This window comes from Carya illinoinensis, chromosome 7 (genome assembly GCF_018687715.1).
Source record: "Carya illinoinensis cultivar Pawnee chromosome 7, C.illinoinensisPawnee_v1, whole genome shotgun sequence".
Lineage (NCBI taxonomy): Eukaryota > Viridiplantae > Streptophyta > Magnoliopsida > Fagales > Juglandaceae > Carya > Carya illinoinensis.
Window position 1 is genome coordinate 8,305,061 of NC_056758.1, and position 22,888 is coordinate 8,327,948.

Here is a 22,888-nt window from a genome sequence, read left to right on the forward strand (position 1 = left end):
AATGAAAATCTTTTGCCACCTTCACCATTTCAAGTTCTATAAAAATAAACCCCAGTTCACCATTGATATCCATTGGGAAATGCATAGGAATTTTAAAATCAGAGGATTCTGCCGATTTAATCACTACCTAAGCATAGGATGAACCATTATTCACGACAATCCCCGCCAACGACAATGCCATCAGAGGAGCAAGGGCGCCGACCAAGGCAGCCCTAGGAGTAGAATTCGAGAAAAGAAATAAAAAAAGGACATCTCGTGAAAATCGGAACCTCCAAAATTAGAAACACCAAATTGCCTTGGAATCGCCTCTCACCTCTTTTTACCATAGAGTTTTATCATATTTATGAAGTATTTAATACTATTTAAAAAATAAAAAAAATATTGTAAGGTTCTTTTAATGTGTTTACTCTCTTTTTAAATTCTTAAATTTGGACAAGAATTTTTAGGATGTTCAATGTAATGGGCTAATAAGGAATAGGCCCAAATTATGGGCTACTCGGATTGGCCCTAGAATCCAGTCAGCTCGGCTATCAGTAACAGGGCCCAGCCCACCCAGAAATAAAGCTCAGATGGGTCGTAGCTAAAAGTATGAGAAAAGATGAAAGGGACCTGCGGGGCACCTCAACTTGTTCTGCAAAACATGTGTGACCAACCGAAAGGTCCTTCAATACATTAAAGACAAGAGGATGTGTTCAACAGTGACGAAGCAATGAGTACCTTATAGTGACCAAACATGCTGTGGGCCTCTACACCTAATCAAATAGTGGTGTGTATGTTAGAAACACCGAACACGTGGGCTTGGGATGGACCAGTATGCTTGATCTTGGTCTCATCCAATTTTAATAATCAGAACCCTTTTGAGTATGCACAACCAGAGGTAACCAAACCCATTTATTGCCTAAATTACGTATGTTGAATAAACAACAAATTTTGTTATATATATATATATAATATACATACACACACAACATGGAATAGCAAATGATGGTTTTAATTTTCTAATTAGGTTAAAGTAATTGAGATTAATGATAGATACAGTTATAAGATATTCAAATCACGCACATTCTCTTTAGAAAAAATTAGAACTCACTGTTAAAAATTGAATTTCCCTCGTGTGAGTCTCATATTTGTTAATATTTTTAGATGAAATATGCGATACTTGTACAGCTTAAAACTACATAATATTATGAAAAATAATGCAAGAAAAGTAAAGTAAAATAAAAAATCAATCGCACGACATAAAGATTTATGTGATTTGACAATATGATTACGTCTATGGAACTGTAGAGAATTTTACTATCTTGAGAAATGACAAAATACACTGTGGTGCAAAAATATACTATTCCAAACGATCATATTGTTCATTAATTATATATTTATAGGATTATATAATGAAAATCCTAATTTCATAATTACTGGGTTATTCGCTCAAGAGAGTTTTGAGCAAATTTTCTGTCTGATGTTCACTCGAATGACATGTTGAGTGAGTGTCGAGCAAACTCTTTGCCTGAGTTTCACTAGATCGACCTGTCATATGAATGTCAAGTAAATTTTCTATATGGTAATTCTTGAATCACAAACAGGGTCAAATGTTTTTAAAAAAAATTCACCAAAAAATCATGACGAATCTTTGCCAAGTTGGGTCATCAAATTAGACCGTCATAAGAATAAATCATTATTATTTTAAGAAATGACAAAGTACACTGTGATGCAAAAATATACTATTCCAAACAATCATATTGTTTATTAATTATATATTTATAGGATTATATAATGGAAATCTTAATTTCATAATTACTAGATTATTCGTCAAGAGAGTTTTGAACGAACTCTCTATCTGATGTTCACTCAAGCAACATGTTGAGTAAATGTCGAGCAAACTCTTTGCCTAAGTTTTACTAAAGCAACCAGTTGTACGAACGTCAAGTGAACTTTCTATATAATGACTCTCAAGTCACAAATAGGGTCAAATTTTTTTTTGAAAATTTACAAAAAAATTATGACGAATCTTTGTCAAATTAGATTATCAAATCAAACCGTTGTAAGAATAAAGCAGGCTCTATAAACCCAACATATAAACCCAACATATAAATCGTGACTAATGATGTTAGAAAGTTTTCCAACTCAGGTTTCGGGTTTTATTTATTAATTTATTTATTAAAAGTATATGTGAATGTAGGTGTAGGTATATACTGTGCAGTTTGTTGAGCATGGAACTTAATGAAAATGATTACTCCCAGCTTGGTTTTTGGGATTGGATGCCACGTAATTATCTGTAAATGATGAGGCTATTACTTGTTAATCTTTCTTTTGTTGGCACTGTTAAACTTTTGGATGACAGAACCAAAACAACATTATTAGAGCCAGCTTTGTTGAAGGTAGCCCGATTATTGCCTTACGTCTTTATTTCTGGACAGATCATAAGTTTAAGTTGACATCATCAGTTAAAAGTGGTATTAATTTCTATGAGACAAAGATGTATTATCCGAGAGGTTAAAATTTTACAATTAAAAAATAGATTTTCATGAATTTATCATATCGTAATATTTACAATATATTTATTTTATAATAAAAATTATTTTATAATCTAATAAATCATATCAAGACACTTCAATTTATATATTTTTTATTAATTCATTTATAAATCAAAAAAAAATTTCATATTGTAAAACTTTTCGTGGTAATGGTAAAGTAACGGCTAGTTCAAAGCTTTTGGGCATATGACCTAAATGATATTAATTATTAGGTTAAGTAACGTTGCCAGTCAACATCATCATCCAACCGTTTGAGTAATGAATGTCAAAATCACAAGATTACACAGTGCAGGAAATATAGGATCTACCATGTAGCCTAAGTTTAAGGAGTTTCTATTCATGAAATGCATGTGGGTGGTACTTGTATGGCATGGAACCTAGCTACAATCGTGTATATATTTAGACTTTTTTCCCATATTAAGATCAACGTTCCACCGATTCTTCCACAGGACATTTTTGCAAGAATTTGGATTTATTAGAATTTTTACTCGAATTCTAATGCCTAAAACAAGTGAGAAAGGCTAATTACAGTTTTAGAATATACAAGTTCCGTATATTCCTTTTAAATAAGAGTATGGTTTACAATTAAATTTTTATATGAATTTCATACGTATCTACTTTTTTCAAAAAGAATATATGGGGTTGGCCCATTGTAGGGTTGCAAATATCACTTTTTAAAGCAAAATAAGAATCAGTTATGTAAGTTCAATAACATTTACAATTATTAAATAAATTTTTCAAATAATATTAAATATTTAATAAATATTGTAAGACTTACTTTATTTGTTTACCTCTATTTTAGTATAGAGGTTAAAGTCCGAGTAAAAGTTTAAGAAATCTAAATCCTTTTTGCACAAAGCTAGAAGATCTAAGAAGGAAAGTGATCATCCTAACCCAAAGTTGGCATATCCACCCAAAATTCCATAGTTTTCTTCTTAAACCTCCCATACAAACAGAATGTCTTAAAAGTTAGGGACATTAGAGAAGTTATTTTGTTTCTCAAACCCTTATTTTCTAATAAAGTAAATGTGATGTATAGAAATGATGTGTTAAATTTTTCTTTATCAAATTGGCTTGGTGGCAAAAAAACGGCTTTGCCAAGTACTTTTGTTGGCTATGGCCTGCCAAAGCAAAAAAAGGGAGGAAAAAAAATTAAAGATAAGAGGAATCCAATATTCTGGGTTACAAGTGTAGTCTTGTCGAGGGAATATAGAGAAATTTATATGTTGCTAATCAATCATGGTTTTTAGAACGTTAATCTACTTATCTTTTGCTCCTCTTCATTTTTGTGGAGCCACGTGGCTCATGGAAGATTAATTTTACTACCTAGTTTATATTAATATATATTTATTTTACATAATTAATTATTATTATATATTCACTAATAGTTTATTCAATAAATAAATTATATAAAAATTAAATTTGTCCGAATTAATCGTGTATCCAATTTTTTTGTTTGTTTATGAAAAGTGTTGCAGATAGAACCAATTTTATAATACGACATAGATTATATCAATTTATAAATTTATTTTATAAAAATTTTTTATAACTAAAGTCTAAAGCATTTTTCTTTATTTATAGGCATAAATTTATATAATGTGGATAAAACCTTAAGAAAAATGCTAATTAGCTTCCTCAAATGTATCGTTTAAAATTGTAATTAGTACATTTTATTTTATATTTTTATTTTTTTAAAATATTTAACAGAACTAATATTAGTGAATTTTTTTTAAATTTTTAAATATATTTAAAAAATATTTGTATAAAACGAATAAACTGGGTTCGGTTTGGCTGTTTAGATTTTTCATCTCAAATTTAAAATTCTATCTTATCATTATAATTTTTTTAAATTCTAATACAAAATATAATAAATCATTTAATTTTTTCTTAACTTTTTTTAAATCTCAAAATAATAATAATATTAAAATATATATTTTATCTTAAATTCAAAATTTTCAGGTTATTTACCAACCAGAACTCACGCGCATCGGAAAGAGCTATCCGAACCTGAATGTACCAAACATTTTCCTTACCTTAAGTCGAATATAACAAGACAATTAAAAAAATAATAAAATGGCGGTGAGCTCTCGAGATCCTCCGGCAAGCACGCACGCCACGTGCACTGACCCTCTATTTTATTTTGTTTTCAATCTAATCGGTGGCGGGGCCATCCAATGATAAGAAAACCTCTCAAATTTCTGTTTTATTTTTTGTTGTTTTGTTTTAATTAGATAACAATAGAAACAGACAATATGTTGAGTTGATAATAGGGTCATTAATTTCTGTGGGACAAGTTTTGCATTTTTTTTTTTAGCCTAAATAATAATAATAATAATAATGTGATTTGAGGTTGTCTCTCTCTGTCCAGAGACTAGCTGTCCACAAGATTTTTCTGGTTTTTCTATTTTCTTTTAATAATTTGTTGTCTAAAAATTTATTTTCCAATTCTTTTTTTACACAATAATTATTTCCTTCCTTTATCTTTAAACGAAATATGTATGGAAAATCGAAAATTTTGTTCTTTAAATATTTCTTTTTATCAGAATTTATTGTTTAAAAAGAAAATTATAATTAATAATTTCTTCCTGAACAATCCAACATTTTTATTAGATAATTCAAGAGAATTATGAGCGATACAATATTTTTATTTTATTACTAAATGTTATATTATTGAAATTTTAATATAAATAATAATTTTAAAATTTATGTAATAATGATTCTATGATTAGTGGGGTCCATTGATTTAACATACATCAATTTTTCGTATTTATTGAGACATACCTACATCAGCCTTCTGTTAAGGTTTATAAAATATTTTTCTAATAATTTTTTTTTTATTTGAAAAAATCTATTTATAGGTTGGCATGTGAGCTGATTTGAGAGAATTTAATTAGCTCACGAAAAATTTATAAATTTAAATCTTATAAATTAAATCATAATACATCAATAATATAAATGATATATTTTTATTATATAGACTTGTACATAGAATGACTTTTTATTTCTTTATATTTTTACTTAGGGTTGATGAAGATATATGTGCTTTATGTGTTGGACCAGCCTTTGAATATTATGAAGGTGTCGATCTTTAATTTTAGACAAATAATACTTTTTACCTATTACAATAAATTAAGTGGGTTTATTAAAAAACACACCCAACAACAATTTACACAAGCTCAATATGCATGAAGCTAGCTCCACATAATAACATATTGAAAGGCCCCCATTAATGTAGTGGCTAGGCAACTCGAAAGTGATGGTCTACAACATTAATTATGAGTTATTGAATCAACCACCTTCCTTAATGCATATTTTTCTTGGTATCGATAACCTTTCAAGAAAATACGAGATCATATAATAATTCATTCTTTCATTTGGCCCTAGATATTTTCGTTACCTTTTATATATATTTTTTTTCTTTCTTTTTTAGTTTTGCTGTTGTTCGTAACATTTCTAATTGGTTTTTTTTTTTTTTTAAACCTTTTAATTGATCAGCCCCACCTTTCTTTGACCATTTTTTTTTTTTATATATCATTTGCCTAGAAATTAGGTAAAGAAATGAACGATGTATATGTTCCCTTTAGTGCTGCTACCGACTCTAAAGCATTACTTTGTTAGTGGTGGGAAAAATAATGGATGGGGAAACTGGAAAGGTGGCCGATCGAACACTTATCTATTCATTAATGGAACATGAAAACACAAAAACCCACCCCGCTTGCTTAATTGTTGGTGATGATGATCCATTTTCCACTTTCTCAATGAATTTGGAGCAATCCCAACATGCATACTCCCTTAATTTTTACCTCTTCTTTTTCGAAAGATATTGATCAGGGCCGCTAGTAGCACTTTTCTTTTTTTTTTTTTTTTTTTTTACCAAGCAAGAAGTTTGCGAAGATCTTAAGTACTAGATCACTACTTACAAGCTTTATTGGCAAAGATCATTTGACCCAAATGTTACTCCATATAAAATTTTTGATATATATATAGATGAAACATAATGAATATATGATCAGTTGGTTATTATTTTAATATATTTTACTCATTTGTAATTGTTAGCCGCCTATATTATCTTTAAGTTGTGATTGGATATTGAGCTTAACTCAATTCTTTATGAATATTAATAAGTTGAGATAGTAGAGTAAATTCTATAGGACTCATCGAAGATGAATTTAGATATATTTTGATGTTAAAATGAGTTTATTACTATTTATGAGAAGTTAAAAAAAGTTATGGGTCTCACATATAAAGAGGTATTGAATTGAAAAAAGTTATAGGTCTCACGTGTAAGAAAGTTTTGAATTGAGATGAATTTAATAATTTGATAATTGTATATTTAGATGTTAGATTTAGTTTAAAATCAAATTGAATTGAGTTGATCTCAATGCATTCTAATAACCAAACTAGACCTTAATTTAATGAATGAGTGAATAATTTTTTTAATAATTAAATAAAGAGTAATGCTACATATAATCTCTATTTAAAAATTACAATGCAGGTCTAGTCACTTTTATCTTTAAAACTTTTTAAAATTATAAAAATATCTATTTTAAAATATTATTTTTTCTTATTTAATAAAAAATCTGCACATATAGTGTTCAAGTGAGGACTGTAAATAAATTTTTTTTAATAAAATAAAAATTGAGCAGATAAAAACAAGAAATTTGAGCATTTATTTATAACCATGCATTAAATGAAACGGCGACAACATGACCAGCTTTAGTATTGATATTATTGGAGTGACAGCTCCTTCCAGCTAGCAGCTTGTGGTCTTCGACAATGTATATAACACCGGATCTACGGATCATGAGTACTATTATAAACAGGACTTGAGGGACAGAAAAGTTGCCGGTCTTTGCAGGATATGTATGTATGATGTAGCAAGAATTGTGACAAAATTCAATTATTAATATAGCAGCTTGTGGGGTATGAGGCACCAAATTAATGGAGTTTCTGGATTCCCAACAGCTTAAAAAATTGATAAAAAATAAAAATAAAGAACAGTTTAGAGTACAAATAATTATACATAAAGTCACTTTTACATATTTTTTATATATTTTATTGATATAATTAGTTATATTAATTTTTTTAAAATACAATCAATCGCATCAATAAAATATATAAAAGAATATATAAAAATAATTATATATAAAATAGAGTCTATTTAAAAAAAAAAATACGAGACATATTTATTTAAAACTTACAAGAGGCTTATAGCTTAACGCCGGCCTATGATCCAATTTCTATATCATTTTTCTATATTAAAACACGTTGCCGTGAGAAGAGAGTACGTAGCAAATGGGGCATGACATGTATCTTTTGATTTTATATTTTAATTAATTTCTCATACAATGTGTAGAATTTTATTGTAATTATTTTTTCGTGTAATATATATTTTTTTTATAATTTATATTATTTCTTTCTACAATAAATTTATTCTTATAAAGTCGTGAGTAGACCTCATCATATCTTCCATTCCTTTATTAATTGTCACGAAGAGAAGATACACGTGGTGAGATGATTACGCAATTTAACTCTCGCATTTCCTGCTGGTAACTGCGTACCTACATATTGAATTTTTCCTGTTTAATTTATTCTTTTAATGATTATAGTCTTAAGTATGATCATGTGGACACCTCAAACACCACGCTGACAGGAAAATATCTCTCAAAAAGAAAAAGAAAAAGAAAAAGAAAAAGCGTGATCTGAAAACTAAAATAATTACAGCAACTTTTTGTCAAACAGAATTTTGTTTTTAAGTCGGCGTAAATTATTAAAGTGTTTACATATTATAATAAAATTTAAAATTTAAATATTTTATAAATTAAATATTATTATTTAAATAACAAATAATATAGTGTGCGAGATGCTGATAAGCAAAACTCGTCGAGAAATGCTATGCGTGTAGGTGTCAAAATGACAGAAACCTCGACTCCTTACATAAATATGAGACAGGCTCGACTGAGGTTGTGTATAAACCTCACGTGTAAGTTTGGTGGCCTCACTTCTAGTTTTATAGGTTCTCAAATTTTAAAATAAAAATTATATTAAAAAATTATATTTATGTAAAATTTTAATATTTTTATTTATTAAAATTTAATAAATATTTTAACTCAAATTATTTTTTTATTATTCATATATATATATATTGAGATATCTTAAAATTTCGATGGTGTGGTGTGTGAGTCAAAAGGTGACCCTTTTCTGACTGTAAGTAAAGAAAGAGGAGAAGAATGAGAGGTTTTAAGAAAGAAAAAGTGTTTTGTTTTATGCTAAAGGAGTTTTTGTTACTTTATCATCTTACATATTATATATTATATTTTTTTTCTATATATTTTTTATTTTTATTTTGTTTTATTTTTGTTAAATTAATTCAATTTTTCTACTCATCATTCTTATACTATATATTTAATAAAATAAAAAAATAAAAAATTATATATAATATGTGATATAAGAATGATAATAATAATTTTTTATTCTACTGTAAAATAGTCTTTTACAGTAAATCATGTTAATTTAAGTTTTGATTTTTTTACATTTTCTTTTTTCGGAGAAAGTAAGGAGTTAGGATAAAGTGAGAGAGTCATCGTAGGGTCACCCAAATTTCAGCCTTAAGAGCTGTACAAAAGTCCCTAAATTTACTATTCTGTTTTCCTTCTTTTTTCCTGTTTGTCAGGCTTATTGACTTGTAATTTTGCTTGTTTTGTGGCTTGCAGCCACGAAGTGGTTTGGCCGTTGCCACTTGCGAGTGGAAGTGAAAGCTGTCAAGCTTGTAGTATAATATTTATAAATTGCTCTGCTGGGACTACTCAGGAAGGACCTGAATGTGGAGTCCAAATCACAGAATGGAATGGACCAGGTTGCCGCGCCACCGCACCCTTGAGTATACGAAAACCCCGTCAACTTCGTCTCCTTCTCTGCATTTCACGTGTTATAACCTGCTTAAGTGATTTTCCCTTCTCGCCAAAGAGCCCAGCTGAGTGTACAGAAAGCAATGGAAATTAACTCCGTTTCCAAGTTGGTTTTGTTTTGTGTTTTGGTTTGGTTCCTGAGTTTGGGTTTCCGGCCGATTCATTGTGGCGTCACCTACGATAAGAAGGCCATTGTCATCAATGGGCAGAGGAGAATTCTCTTTTCTGGGTCTATACATTACCCCAGAAGCACTCCCGAGGTACACTAATTGTTTCCTTTTCTCTGTCTTTGCGTGTGTTCGGGGTGAATACTGCTTGTGTTTGTGACTTTCTTGGGCAATGTGCTGCGTGCAGATGTGGGAGGATCTGATACAGAAGGCAAAAGATGGAGGTCTGGATGTGGTTGAGACCTACGTTTTTTGGAATGTTCATGAGCCTTCTCCTGGCAATGTACTTTACTTTCTCACCGAATTTGTTTACTAAACAGCTGGAGTTATGTTTTTCTCTTCAGTATTTTATCTCTAATTGTGCTTTGTTCGCTGTTTTTTGAGTGGGTTTCAGTATAATTTCGAAGGGAGATATGATTTGGTGAGATTCATAAAGACAGTACAAAAGGCCGGGCTCTATGCTAATCTCCGCATTGGACCTTATGTTTGTGCAGAGTGGAATTTTGGGTACCCACCATTTTTTTTTCTAGATTTACACTCGGTCTCACCATTATTTTTTTTTTTCCGCGTACTTTTTCCTTCTGATCTTTACAGTTCTTATCTACGGTTTCACGCGGCTTTCAATTTCTATTTTTGTGATATGTTCAGAGGGTTTCCTGTTTGGCTCAAATATGTCCCAGGCATCAGCTTCAGAACAGACAATGAGCCTTTCAAGGTCAAAATTCCTAAACCTAGGAAGCATTGAATTGTATCAAAAGTAAAAATGAAAAATCAATGAAGCAAATAGAAATTCCATGATTTCATTGTTTTGTATACCATTTGTTGTATTAAGCGCACGCATGTGGGTGTTGCAGAGGGCAATGCAAGGATTCACTGAGAAGATTGTTGGACTGATGAAGAGTGAAAAACTATTCGAGTCCCAGGGTGGCCCCATCATACTCTCTCAGGTAAAAGGTTTAGGTCTTTGAACTTTCCATTTTGTCCCTTCTCCATTTGGAAGTGAAAAATTTATGCGACACTGTGTCTTGGCTTTGTGTTAGAACAGTAACCATATGTGAACGATATAGAAGTTTTTGTAATTGCCTTGGGTAAAGGAAGAAAGATCAGATGCATCTCTCATGCCCGTAAATTTGACTAATCTAGATTGGGTTACAATAATGATTTGTGTAAATTGTGGTTTATGTAGATTGAGAATGAGTATGGGGCACAGAGTAAGTTACTTGGGGCTGCTGGCCACGATTACGTCACTTGGGCGGCAAATATGGCTATTAAATTGGGAACTGGGGTCCCATGGGTTATGTGCAAGGAAGAAGATGCCCCAGATCCGGTGGTCAGCATATTCACTCTCTTTTCCAGCATATCTCAATTTTACTTCACTCATTTTTGGCCTTTGATGTATAACCCAAAGTGTGATAGCAACTCATTAAGTTTTAAATTAATTACGAGAGACATTGTTGGTTGTCTAAAAGCTCCTTTTCCTGTTCATTGCTCATAGATAAACACGTGCAATGGCTTTTACTGTGATTCATTCACTCCCAACAAACCCTACAAGCCCACAATGTGGACAGAGGCTTGGAGTGGCTGGTATGTTACATATAAATTGTTCATTATTTGTATACAGGCCACAACATGCAGGTTTACTATAACTTGAAAGTACTCCATTTCACTTCCTTTTAATAATTTTTATTAGGTTTTCGGAGTTTGGTGGTCCAATCCACCAGCGACCAGTCCAGGATTTGGCATTTTCAGTCGCTCGATTCATACAGAAAGGAGGGTCCTTTGTTAACTACTATATGGTTAGCTCCATTTAATTTTCCTCCATGGATATTTGCAATTTAAAGGTTGAACCTGTGAGAGTATAATTGACTTCTCCCTGTTGTGTATAAAACAGTACCATGGAGGAACCAATTTTGGACGTACAGCTGGGGGCCCTTTCATCACTACAAGCTATGACTATGATGCTCCCATAGATGAATATGGTAAGAATGGAAAATATTTCTCAGTTCTCTTTCTCCACGTAGTTCGTATTGTTGAGCAATTCTACTTGAAGACTGTTGCAACCAAAAGAAAGGAAAGCTGAGTGTAGTCAAGGAATGTAAATGGGCATGTGAGATACAATCCAGTCTTAAGTCCATTCTTTGTTTGTCTGACTTGTTCAATGGGTAACTAGGGAGCATTCTAGTGGATGTATTTGCACACTTGCAGGTCTTTACCATCTATCCGCTTGTGCAAAATTTTTTATAGAAGGTATTCCCTTCTATAAAAACCGCCATTAACTTCTACAATTTTTTTTTAAAGATAAAATTAGCCTTCACAATCATTGGAAGGTTTTTTAATGTCAAGGACATTTCGAATTGTTTTTGTTTCACATATTTCTATACAAAATAAAAGTCATTTTTATGGAGGGGAAGAATTGATACCAATACTTAAACATGAAGTCTGATTTATTATGATTAAAATATTATAGTTTTAAATGAGAATCGGATGATAGTTCATGGGAGGAACTGTATTAACCTATATATGCATATTTATGTACTTGTAATATCACCCTGATACTCTTTATACCACTCGTTGAGAAAGCTTTACTGCACAAACTTGTTAGGTTTGATTAGGCAACCAAAGTATGATCATCTTAAGGAGCTTCACAGGGCAATTAAAATGTGCGAGCAAGCTTTGGTTTCAGCCGATCCCATTGTGACTTCATTAGGGAGCTCTCAACAGGTCTTAATTTCTATTCTTAAACCCTCTTGCTTCTGGCAATGTGTGATTAGTAATGTTCACTGACTCAAGTCGATTTTTGTCATTGTCCAGGCTTATGTATATTCGTCAAAATCAGGACACTGTGCAGCTTTTCTTGCAAACTATGAAACAAAGTCAGCTGCAAGAGTGATGTTCAATAACAAGCACTATAATGTGCCCCCTTGGTCCATCAGCGTCCTTCCTGATTGCAGAAACGTAGTTTTCAATACTGCAAAGGTATGGAACTTCATCTAATGGTTTTTAACATTCTTGGTACTGTATGAACTTGAGGTTTTCTCTTATCTTATTTTATTATAAACCTAAGAAAGCTCTGTATCTGGTTCTCATTTCCCCATTTAGGTTGGAGTTCAAACATCACAATTGGAAATGTTGCCAACAAATGTTGAGATGCTCTCATGGGAGAGCTACGATGAAGATATTTCTTCTCTGGATGAGAGCTCAACAATTACAGCTCATGGTCTTTTGGAGCAGATAAATGTCACAAGGGACGCTAGCGATTATCTATGGTATATAACAAGGTGAGGATAAATCCGTCTTCAGTGATTTCAATGTCCATTTTATGCATCTTTTTCCATGTGCTGGTGCAGCAGATCATCAACTCTTTTTTTCTCCCTAGAAACCCCACAACTGGGGAAACGGAATACCAGTGAATTTCTAAACCTTAAGAGAAAAATATTTTCACATGCACTAAACAGCATTGATATTTATTGTTAGTGTGCTACATGTACCTAATTATTTTATCTATGAAATTCAATGGATGGTCTTGGAAAGATCTTACAATTACATGTTATTACCAAATCTTCGTTTCAATCTGGCTGCAGTGTTGAGATTGGCCAGTCTGAATCCTTCCTGCGTGGAGGTGAACTTCCCACTCTCATTGTTCAATCAACAGGCCATGCTGTCCATGTCTTTATTAATGGAGAACTTTCAGGTACATATTTAATTTGTTTTCTTGTGGATTCCCTTTTAATCTGATTAGCAAAGATAAACTCAACATAGATTGTTTTATTATGTTAGGATCTGCCTTTGGGACAAGGGAGATGAGGAGATTCACTTATACTGGCAAGGTCAATCTGCGTGCAGGAACAAACAGAATTGCACTACTGAGTGTTGCTGTTGGTTTGCCAGTTAGTTCCCTTTCCCCACCTATATTGTTTACGTGATTCTACCCTGGTAATATTGTAAGCTGGTAAACAAAGAACAAGTCAGTATTGTGTAACCATTTAGTAAAGGTGGTGTCTGCTACTACAGTTCTAATAGGAGATAGCTCAACCTATGATAACTTATCATCAGGCTATTCTATTCTGGGGTAACTGATCTAATTAATCAACACAGGATGAGAAAAGGGTTAGGAATCCTGTGTGGACTAAGTCATCTTGAAATTCAAAGAACTCTTTGGGTGCTTTATTGATGAAATCAAATCCTGAAGTAAAATGTAATCTTCAAGTGCTTCATTGATCAAATCATTCAAATCATACGCAATAGACTTAGTGCTCTTTAGTTTTGGTTGCCTTACATCAAGCCTAGTCCAAACAACAATGTAATTAAACCATTTTATTAATCTCGGATTCTACTTATTAAGCAAAACTCTCAGATACTGAAACTCAGATCATATTGCGTAGACGTTTAACTTTTGATTGCATGGTTATTTCTTTTCTTATTTATTTGCGGACTTAACTTTTCTGTCACGCATTCAAGAACGTTGGTGGCCACTTTGAGACATGGGACACAGGAATCCTTGGTCCAGTTGCATTGCATGGACTTGATCAGGGAAAGTGGGACTTGTCCTGGCAGAAATGGACCTACCAGGTAGCTGTGCATTGCTTCCCAGTTGTCAGCAATATATTGTTGATTCAAAAGAGTTTTACCTGACAGCTTTCTCCCTAAACAGGTAGGGCTAAAAGGAGAGGCCATGAATCTTATTTCTACAAATGCAATTTCCTCTGTTGAATGGACACGTGGATCATTAGCTGCACAGAAACAACAGCCATTGACTTGGCATAAGGTATAAAACAAAGCAAATGCAGTCAATGTGATGGTGGAAAACAATCTGTTGGTATTGAAATTAAAATTCTCTCTTTACTTGCCAGACATATTTCAATGCACCAGAAGGAGATGAACCACTGGCCTTGGACATGGAGGGCATGGGAAAAGGTCAAATATGGATTAACGGACAGAGCATTGGGAGATATTGGACTGCATATGCTAGCGGTAATTGCAATGGGTGCAGTTATGCCGGAACATTTAAACCACCTAAGTGTCAGCTTGGTTGTGGCAAGCCCACCCAACGATGGTAACTACTTAAAAAAGGAAATCTATGATAAACTCAATTATTCTGAATAATGACAATTTCTTGATTAACCCCTAACAATATTTCCCTTTCAGGTACCATGTGCCTCGATCTTGGTTGAAGCCAACACAAAATCTGCTGGTTCTCTTTGAGGAACTTGGTGGGGATCCCTCAAGGATTTCTCTTGTGAAGAGATCGATGACTGGTGTTTGTGCTGAGGTCTCTGAGTACCATCCAACCATAAAGAATTGGCACATCGAAAGCTCTGGAAAATCAGAAGAGTTCCAAAGACCCAAAGTTCACCTGCAGTGTAGTCAGGGGCAGACTATATCTTCAATTAAATTTGCCAGCTTTGGAACTCCTCTAGGAACTTGTGGGAGTTACCAGCAAGGAACATGCCATGCCACAACCTCAAATGCTATCTTAGAGAAGGTACTCAAACAGTGGGTTCTCATCTTTTACAATCCAATAGAATACATGCCTTGTTTTGATGATCATATTTAATCTTCTTTATTTAACTTTCCACAGAAGTGTATAGGGAAGCAGAGATGCACAGTCACCATATCCAACAGTAACTTCGGGCAAGACCCATGTCCAAATGTGTTGAAGAGGTTATCAGTTGAAGCTGTTTGTGCTCCCATGGCTACTACAAATTGGGGTAATTAATCAGGTAAAAGAGGCTAGAACTGCTTATAAATGTTGTATCTGATTTTTAACTACATCCTACGGGCAAGAGAAGCAAGGAAAGAAGAATAAAAAGAAGGTATAGGAAAAAGGTATTCTAGTTTGTTTAGTTGGAGTGCATATAGTCTGTCAGGTGGATGGTAGCTCTGGCCAAAGTGCTTGCTGCCGAAGGCAATTAGTTCTTAATTTAAGTGAGGTTAATGAACTTAGTGTGAAATAGTGATTTTTAGTAGGGGAGTTTGTAAATGCCAGGGGTCCTAAAATTTGGTCCCTCTGTTTAAATTTAGAGCCCCAGTCCCCTACCTTTTTAACTGGAAATGGGCAACTGGGAAAAGAGGTGGTGGTTTTCTGTTTACTGTGATCTGTATTTCTGTTTGTATTAAAATAATGGGGAAAAATCAACCCCAATTTGGGTTCATGTTGGGAGCGGATCCTAGTATGTATGGCCCGTGTTTTCTGTGCAATTGATTAATTTAAAGCCAATTCCATGACCATCTTTCTTCATGGTGGTACCTTTTTCTCAGACTTTTTTCTCTTCAATTTCGTCAAAAGTGGGGATCAAATACCTTATTCTAAAATCTATGAAAATGAGCCTTTTTTATTCTTTTTATAAAAAAAAAAAAAAATTTTGAGCACTCACTTGCAATATACCATGTTAAAGTGTTGCGATTTACCATGCAATTAGCAGATATAAAGTTGGTCTAACATTTTTAGAAAGTACACAGGAAAAGACGAACGTTTCAAACTTCTTATATATATATAGAGATTCTCCTCATATTTCGTTTCTCTTAATGCGAAAATATTGTATTTATAACCAAATAAATATTTTCATTTACGTTTGAACGAGGAATATTTTTTCTTTTTCTTTTTCTTTTTTTTTTTTTTAATTTTTTTCCGAACTGACAAACCTGACCTAATGAATCTAGAATTTATATCAGGGTTGTGCATATTTATATATACTCATGATTCCTAAATTATGCATGCCTTTCAACCTCCATAGGTATCCATCCAAACACTGCGAGTGCATTTTACGAAATCTAACATTATTAAGGCACTCTACCGTATTAAAAGTGCAAAGTTCAAACAAGTAAAACCACGGAATTCGATACAAATGGGAACAAGAAACTGACAAGATTTCACATATAATAGCATAATGGTGAGATGTATAATAAACCCCGTTCAGACAGATTCAACTGCATCACTATTGAGGTTTTATGCAGTAGCCAAGTGCTTTGCTAGAGTCTGCTGCAGTTCCTCTTTCTTTGCTCCCACCACCTTGTCCACAATCTTCCCTTCTTTCAAGAACATGAAAGTTGGCATTGCCTCCACAGCCCAGTCTTGAGCAACCGACTGCAAACCAGAAATTAATTATGAGATATATTATATTTATTCCACTTTCATCTTATTATGTTGGTGTCGTATTTGTTGATTAACCCCTGAATTTTTTCTAGAGAAATAAAAAAGGTATGCAAGAGTTTTTTTTTTTTTTTGATGTCTGGGAGCCTATCCAAGGCCGAAGGGCCCTACCCCTATAGAATAAATCCCGGTCCCATGCAGTTATGCAAGAGTTATGGGTACTACCACATCAACAAAGTAGGATAAAAGGGAAAGAAGAGTTTAACATATAGCATTGTCCTATAGGAGTGGCAGTATGTAGCAAATGTTTCTAAAGCTGTGTATATATATATATTTTTTTTTTTAATTATTGGGCGAGAAATTTTCTTGCTTTTTTTTTTTTTTTTTTTTTTTTCTGTAATGAATGCTTGCCATTTTGAAGAGAAGGCTTTCCATGACAACATCTTGAATTTTCATTACCTTCAGTTCATCCACATCCACTTTGAGAAATGTAACATCTGGCAATTTCTTAGCCAATTCTGCCAGGAATGGGGAAATGAAGCGGCATGGACCACACCAGGAAGCGGTGAAATCAACAACCATCTGCATCAACCAGAGAGATGGGTACAATGCCAAGAAAGCAACAAAATGACAAAAGATGTGAAATCAATGGGAAACACATGGTCCACGCCACCAAACTGTCAAATTGACAACCATCTGCATCAAATAAGTAGATTTAAAATGCAAGATCCAAACTCAACCAGTAGCGCCAAAGAACATGACTAAATTGACCCAAAGGTAGAAAGATTTTTCTCTCAATTTATTTCTTAAAATTTTACAACAGGCCGTACTCTGTCTCTGTTGTAGAAGATGACCATCTCTTTCCCTAGCCACAACCTTCAGCCATGTCAAGTTAGAAACTAAAGAAACATTTGACAATGGGATAATAAAATATTACAAAATTCGCGCCACATATTTGTTACAAAAATTAGGCGAGTAATGCTCAAGCCAACTCAAAAAGACTTCACTAAAAGAACCAAATGCCTTGTTTTAAATTTTTAATCCCAGTGATCACATTTCCATTAGTGACCACATTTCCATCAGTGATCACATTTCCATTAAAATAACTATGTTAATGTATATATTGCAACCCTAGCCAGAACCCCAACTACCAAAAGGTTCATCCCCAACACAACAAATTGGCAACCATAAAATTTTTCTTGTATCTCACTTCTATGGCACAAAACCAGAGCCCCATCATTAAGTTGCCAACACAATGATAAAAATCGTCCTGCAGACCCCACTATCATATTTTATTCCATCAAAACTTGTTTTTCTGGAGTTTTCCCAAAGCTAGATTCACGTGAAAGTATCAAGGCAAAGACAAAATACAACTTCCAAAACCATCTTTAAAAAATCTCTCTTTAGCTCTCAGAAGATATGGGAAACGAAAAAGAAACAAAAGTAGAACTTTTCATCATCCAAGCAACACAGAACGAGTTGAGATAGACGTACAGAGATATCGACCTAACAAAGACTCGTAACAAAAGAAAACTCAAACAGAATTATCCAGGAAAAAAAAAAAAAACAGATAAACAGGCCTGTAGAGGCACATATTCGGATGAAAACCCGATTCAAAGATAACAAAATGAAACCAAAGTTCAAAACTTCATCAGATAAATGTCACCCATTACGGCATCAAGATGGTTCTATTAGAAACCACAAACACATGTACCCAACAAAAAATGGTAACGTACGCACTAACACAAGACCTATTATAACAGACGCAAAATCCAGATTAAGCTAGATAAGTCAGATAAGAATAAAACAACTTAGATCCAATATTTGGAATATCCAAAATACCCAAAAACGCATAACACAGATAAAACCATAACACTAACAAAGTCAAATCCATAATACAGATCAATCAAGCCAAAAGTAAATACCAATAGTAAATTATGTTTAATAATAAATGAAAAGGGAAGAAACCAGTTTTTTGGAGCCGTTGCCCTTCTGGAGCTGTTCATTCCAGGCCTCAACAGTATGCACACCGATCACTTGCCCTTCTTCTGCTGCCATTTCTCTCACACTCTTCTCTCTTTCCCCAAATATTTTCTCGCAAAACAGACTCAACACGCAAAATGAAACGCCCCTTCTCGTCATATAGATAAGCAACTGTGAATGGATTGTATCCTTAAAACATGAACCTTAGGTTCTGATTTGAATTACGAGGTTGCCATCGAAGATGAGGACACGGCGACACGCCATACGCACGGAAAATCCCAGGATGCAAAAAAAGGGGCGAAAAACTGCTGGATATAGTAAATAATAAATAATAATTCATTAAAAAATCATTTCCCAACAGAGGTACACGTCGGCAAGATCCTCGCCGACTATAGCATTTATTATAAATTTATAAGGCACTGTTGAAAAAATGAAAGTATTTTATTTAGTATTATAATTTTTTAAATTTTTTTAAATTTTTACATAAAATAAATAATTTAAAATTTTTAAATTACGAGATAATAATATTATTAAAAAATTTATTTTAATAATATTTTATTTAATTTTTAACTTTTATCTAAAACTATCTTATTATTTAAATGATACTTAAGTAAATATCTTTTTCTTTTTTTTAACATTTTTTAAATCATTTAAAAAAATCACAAACATAATAAAAAAATATTTCGTTAATCCGTTAAGTAAAAATAAAAATAAAAATATAATTTAATACAAAAACTTTTGTAGAAAAATTGGGCGGGAGTATATTTTTATCTCTTTTTGTAATATTTAATTATTTATATGACCGTCACACGTGGATATGCCTACGAGAGAATAAATTATCGATTTAAAAAAATGCAGAGAATAAACTATCTTACGAAGCAAGTTGTTTGAAACTTTGATGTGATAGATTGTCAAAATATTTTAAAAAATAATTTATATAATTTTAAAGTGCATATAAATTATTATTATTATTATTTTTTATAATTGATTCTATCATTTTTTTCAAAAGATGTATGGAGACTTGGACGCTTAAAATTGTATTTTCTATTATTCAAATATTTATATTTAAAAATGCATTTAATATATTATACTAAATTGCATCATTTGTTATAGTTCATTTTATAATTTTATTTATAGAATTAATTATGCTTTTAGGTGAAATATAAGCTTATTTGAATTGGAGTTTACAATAAGAGTTTTGTTATATATAAGCACAGTCGCACACTAATATGTATCAATACTGATTTATTTATATTTAAAATTTAAATTAACATTATTTTTAATAAAATTTACTTTTTAATCAATTATATTATATTAATATACAGATTAATGTATAACTATACTTATAACTATATTTTTCTTTACAATAATTAATTGGCGCTAGGTGAAGTGAACATTGAGCAAGAGAGTTAAGAGGTTAGCTAGTAAAAGGAGTTAGTTGATAGAATAATGTCACTACAAGACAAAATGAGTCCACATTCAGGTGTAGGACAAACCAGCCATCGTTTTTGGTGGATGCTGATGTGCCTTTGCGTCTACTTTTCTAGGAATTAGACTCTTGGATGTCGTCCCAAGTATTGGTTTGGTTTAGTTATAAAGAGAAGATGAAACAAATGTTAACGGTTAAATAAAATATTATTAAAAAATATTATTTTTATTTTAAAATTTATAAAAATTAAATTATTTATTTTATTTTATGTATAATTTTTTCTATAATAATAAAATGAGATGAAATCATTTAATTTTTATAACTACATCAGACCTTAATGTCGCACATCAAAAACATTACTTCTAACTATCACCATACCCAAGTCTTAGGATCGATGCAAATAATATTTTGGTACTAATATGTTTTGAGATTAACTCTATATATATATATATATGTAAGTATGTCATTGTATTATCATGTATATATTGTATATATATATGTGTGTGTGGAAGAATTAGAGTCCAGAAATTTATAAAATAAATATACATTGAAAACATTAAAAAACAAAATTAGAGATAATGGTATTAAAAGATAATATTAAAAAATACAAACTTGAATTGAAATACGTAAAATAAAAAATAAAAAAGAATAAAAGAGTATAGAAATATTATGATCATTGAAATTTGATACTTTTATTCGGAAAACAAAGCCCTTACAGTTACAGGCATACACACGCATATTCCTACGCCTAAGCGCACGCGATGAATATTAATATGGCAACGAATTCAGTAGTACTTGAAATTTTTCCGATATGAATCTTCTTCCAATATATAAGCATGTTCGGTACTCCTCACGATCGGGGCCGGACCGTAGCGCCCGCTTAGATGTTGACACTGTGCAGCACGATCGTCTCGACCGTCAAACCTGGTCCAAACCCAAAGAGAACACCCCACTCGAGACCTTCACCTGTCGTTGCCTTTCCTTCCTTCGCCGACTTCTTTCTCATCTCGTCCAATATGAACAGCACACATGCGCTCGACATGTTCCCATAATCACTCAGAACCTGTCTTGTTGCTCTCATTTTCTCTTCTTTCAGTCCGAGCTTGGCCTCCACCTGGTCGAGAATGGCTGGCCCTCCCGGATGTGCTATCCAGAATATTGAGTTCCAATCACTTATCCCGATCGGAGTAAAAGCTTCCACCAAGCTCTTCTCGATGTTCTTTGATATTAATCCGGGCACATCCTTCAGCAAGTGAAAAGTGAGGCCAACTTCTCTTAGGTGTCCGTCGATTGCACCGTCGGAGTCAGGTAGGATTGTCTGTGCTGCCGACACGACTTGGTATAGTGGACGTTCGATCGATGTATCGGGGTCTGCGCCGACAATAAGAGCAGCAGCGCCGTCACCGAAGAGGGCTTGGCCGACCAGAGAGTCCAGGTGAGAATCGGAGGGGCCGCGGAAAGTGACGGCCGTGATTTCAGAGCAGACCACGAGAACACGTGCACCTCTGTTGTTCTCGGCCAAATCTTTGGCGAGTCGGAGCACAGTGCCGCCAGCGAAGCAGCCCTGTTGATACATCATGTAACGCTTCACGGAGGGTCGAAGGCCGAGGAGCTTGGTGAGTTGGTAATCGGCACCGGGCATGTCCACGCCGGAGGTTGTGCAGAAAACGAGGTGGGTGATGCGGGATTTGGGCTGGCCCCATTCCTTGATTGCCTTGGATGCCGCTTCCTTTCCCAGCTTGGGCACCTCCAAAACCACTATGTCTTGACGTGCGTCTAGAGAAGGAGCCATGTACGCACACATATTGGGATTTTCCTTCAGAATTTCTTCAGTCAAGTACATGTAACGCTTCTTTATCATCGATTTGTCACCTGTTAATATATAACTCAAAATTGTTCTGTGTTAGCTAGTACTGCAAGTTTTTTCAAGAAATATATGATAAAATTAATGAGATGATGATGAGAATTACGTCTATATATATGTGCATTTCTCTTATAATAATCTAATCATATATAGATGCATGTAGACACATACACATGCGTTTGAACTTCTCTTTCAGCTCGGTCATGTGCTCGCTCTTTGTGATCCTGAAGTAAAAGTCAGGATAGTCAGCTTGAGAGACGCAATTGGAGGGAGTGGCTGTGCCAATGGCCAAAATGTTGGCTGGACCCTGTGCTCGCTGAGCCTTTCGGATTTCCTCCATGGACGCCATGCCTCTTGCTTGACCCTAGTTTCTTAATTTCTATATATAGCAAGGGTCGTACGTTCGTGCTTGTTAATGAACGGGGCAGTAGTACCAAGTTTACTGGAAATTATGGCAGTAGTACTCGTGAATCAGTTGGAACACCATTTATATGAACTGAATTTTTGTAGGAGGGGATGGGGGTAGGTTGAATGACCGGGGCAGATGGTGGCCACGTGAGCTATGGGTTAGGCTATTCTAACAGATGGTAGATATGGTGCCAAATTTCTCCACGAAAGTCCCACCTACGTGTGCCCGCGGTATTGTTAGTTCTCAAGTTTCATTCACATCTGCGTATATGTTTGATTGTCCCAGACTCTCAGCTGGGATATGCTGTCTAAAAGAGAGAGAAAACAGACAGGAGTTGAAGCGAGTATGTATCAACGTAATTTGATGTTGCGCTGTTTTTTCAGCGTTAGGTTTGAATGTTTGTTGGAGTTCTTGGTCATTTAAAGACTCATGGTACTAGTCGGACACAAAGGTGAGATAATTAGGAGGGACCCAAATGTCGGTGTCTTAAGCCCGTGACCAATT

At 33.4% G+C, this 22,888-nt stretch overlaps 3 protein-coding genes across 3 annotated transcripts; 1 reads left to right on the forward strand and 2 right to left on the reverse strand.

Moving 5' to 3' along the window:
• The first annotated feature begins 9,248 nt into the window (after positions 1 to 9,248).
• On the forward strand, positions 9,249 to 15,866 carry LOC122314942 (beta-galactosidase 3-like). Its single transcript, XM_043130599.1, has 19 exons — positions 9,249 to 9,702; positions 9,797 to 9,892; positions 10,004 to 10,116; positions 10,258 to 10,324; positions 10,464 to 10,556; positions 10,796 to 10,939; positions 11,105 to 11,193; positions 11,300 to 11,405; positions 11,501 to 11,588; positions 12,212 to 12,330; positions 12,421 to 12,585; positions 12,709 to 12,887; positions 13,191 to 13,300; positions 13,387 to 13,496; positions 14,068 to 14,178; positions 14,261 to 14,374; positions 14,460 to 14,662; positions 14,755 to 15,091; positions 15,188 to 15,866. Exons 1-19 carry the CDS (start codon positions 9,526 to 9,528, stop codon positions 15,323 to 15,325), a joined length of 2,559 nt encoding a protein of 852 aa, XP_042986533.1. The 5' UTR covers positions 9,249 to 9,525; the 3' UTR covers positions 15,326 to 15,866.
• Positions 15,867 to 16,369: 503 nt separating this feature from the next.
• LOC122314944 (thioredoxin H-type-like) lies at positions 16,370 to 18,881 on the reverse strand. Its single transcript, XM_043130601.1, has 3 exons — positions 18,668 to 18,881; positions 17,159 to 17,281; positions 16,370 to 16,693 (listed from the first exon to the last, which is right to left on the reverse strand). The coding sequence occupies exons 1-3, from the start codon at positions 18,839 to 18,841 to the stop codon at positions 16,556 to 16,558; spliced, it is 435 nt and encodes a 144-aa protein (XP_042986535.1). The 5' UTR covers positions 18,842 to 18,881; the 3' UTR covers positions 16,370 to 16,555.
• Positions 18,882 to 20,768: 1,887 nt separating this feature from the next.
• LOC122314943 (chalcone synthase 2) lies at positions 20,769 to 22,474 on the reverse strand. Its single transcript, XM_043130600.1, has 2 exons — positions 22,147 to 22,474; positions 20,769 to 21,983 (listed from the first exon to the last, which is right to left on the reverse strand). The coding sequence occupies exons 1-2, from the start codon at positions 22,322 to 22,324 to the stop codon at positions 20,992 to 20,994; spliced, it is 1,170 nt and encodes a 389-aa protein (XP_042986534.1). The 5' UTR covers positions 22,325 to 22,474; the 3' UTR covers positions 20,769 to 20,991.
• Positions 22,475 to 22,888: the final 414 nt, after the last annotated feature.

Excerpts from the sequence above, each read along its gene's own strand:
- LOC122314942 (XM_043130599.1), top strand. The coding sequence starts at position 9,526 with ATGGAAATTAACTCCGTTTCCAAGTTGGTTTTGTTTTGTGTTTTGGTT. Across the intron at positions 13,301-13,386 it reads TATTAATGGAGAACTTTCAG|GATCTGCCTTTGGGACAAGG; the intron begins GTACATATTTAA and ends TTATTATGTTAG. Across the intron at positions 14,663-14,754 it reads GGCAAGCCCACCCAACGATG|GTACCATGTGCCTCGATCTT; the intron begins GTAACTACTTAA and ends TTTCCCTTTCAG.
- LOC122314944 (XM_043130601.1), bottom strand. The coding sequence starts at position 18,841 with ATGACGAGAAGGGGCGTTTCATTTTGCGTGTTGAGTCTGTTTTGCGAG. Across the intron at positions 17,282-18,667 it reads GCAACGGCTCCAAAAAACTG|ATGGTTGTTGATTTCACCGC; the intron begins GTTTCTTCCCTT and ends TGGTTGATGCAG. Across the intron at positions 16,694-17,158 it reads TGGATGTGGATGAACTGAAG|TCGGTTGCTCAAGACTGGGC; the intron begins GTAATGAAAATT and ends TCTGGTTTGCAG.
- LOC122314943 (XM_043130600.1), bottom strand. The coding sequence starts at position 22,324 with ATGGCGTCCATGGAGGAAATCCGAAAGGCTCAGCGAGCACAGGGTCCA. Across the intron at positions 21,984-22,146 it reads AGAGAAGTTCAAACGCATGT|GTGACAAATCGATGATAAAG; the intron begins GTATGTGTCTAC and ends ATATATTAACAG.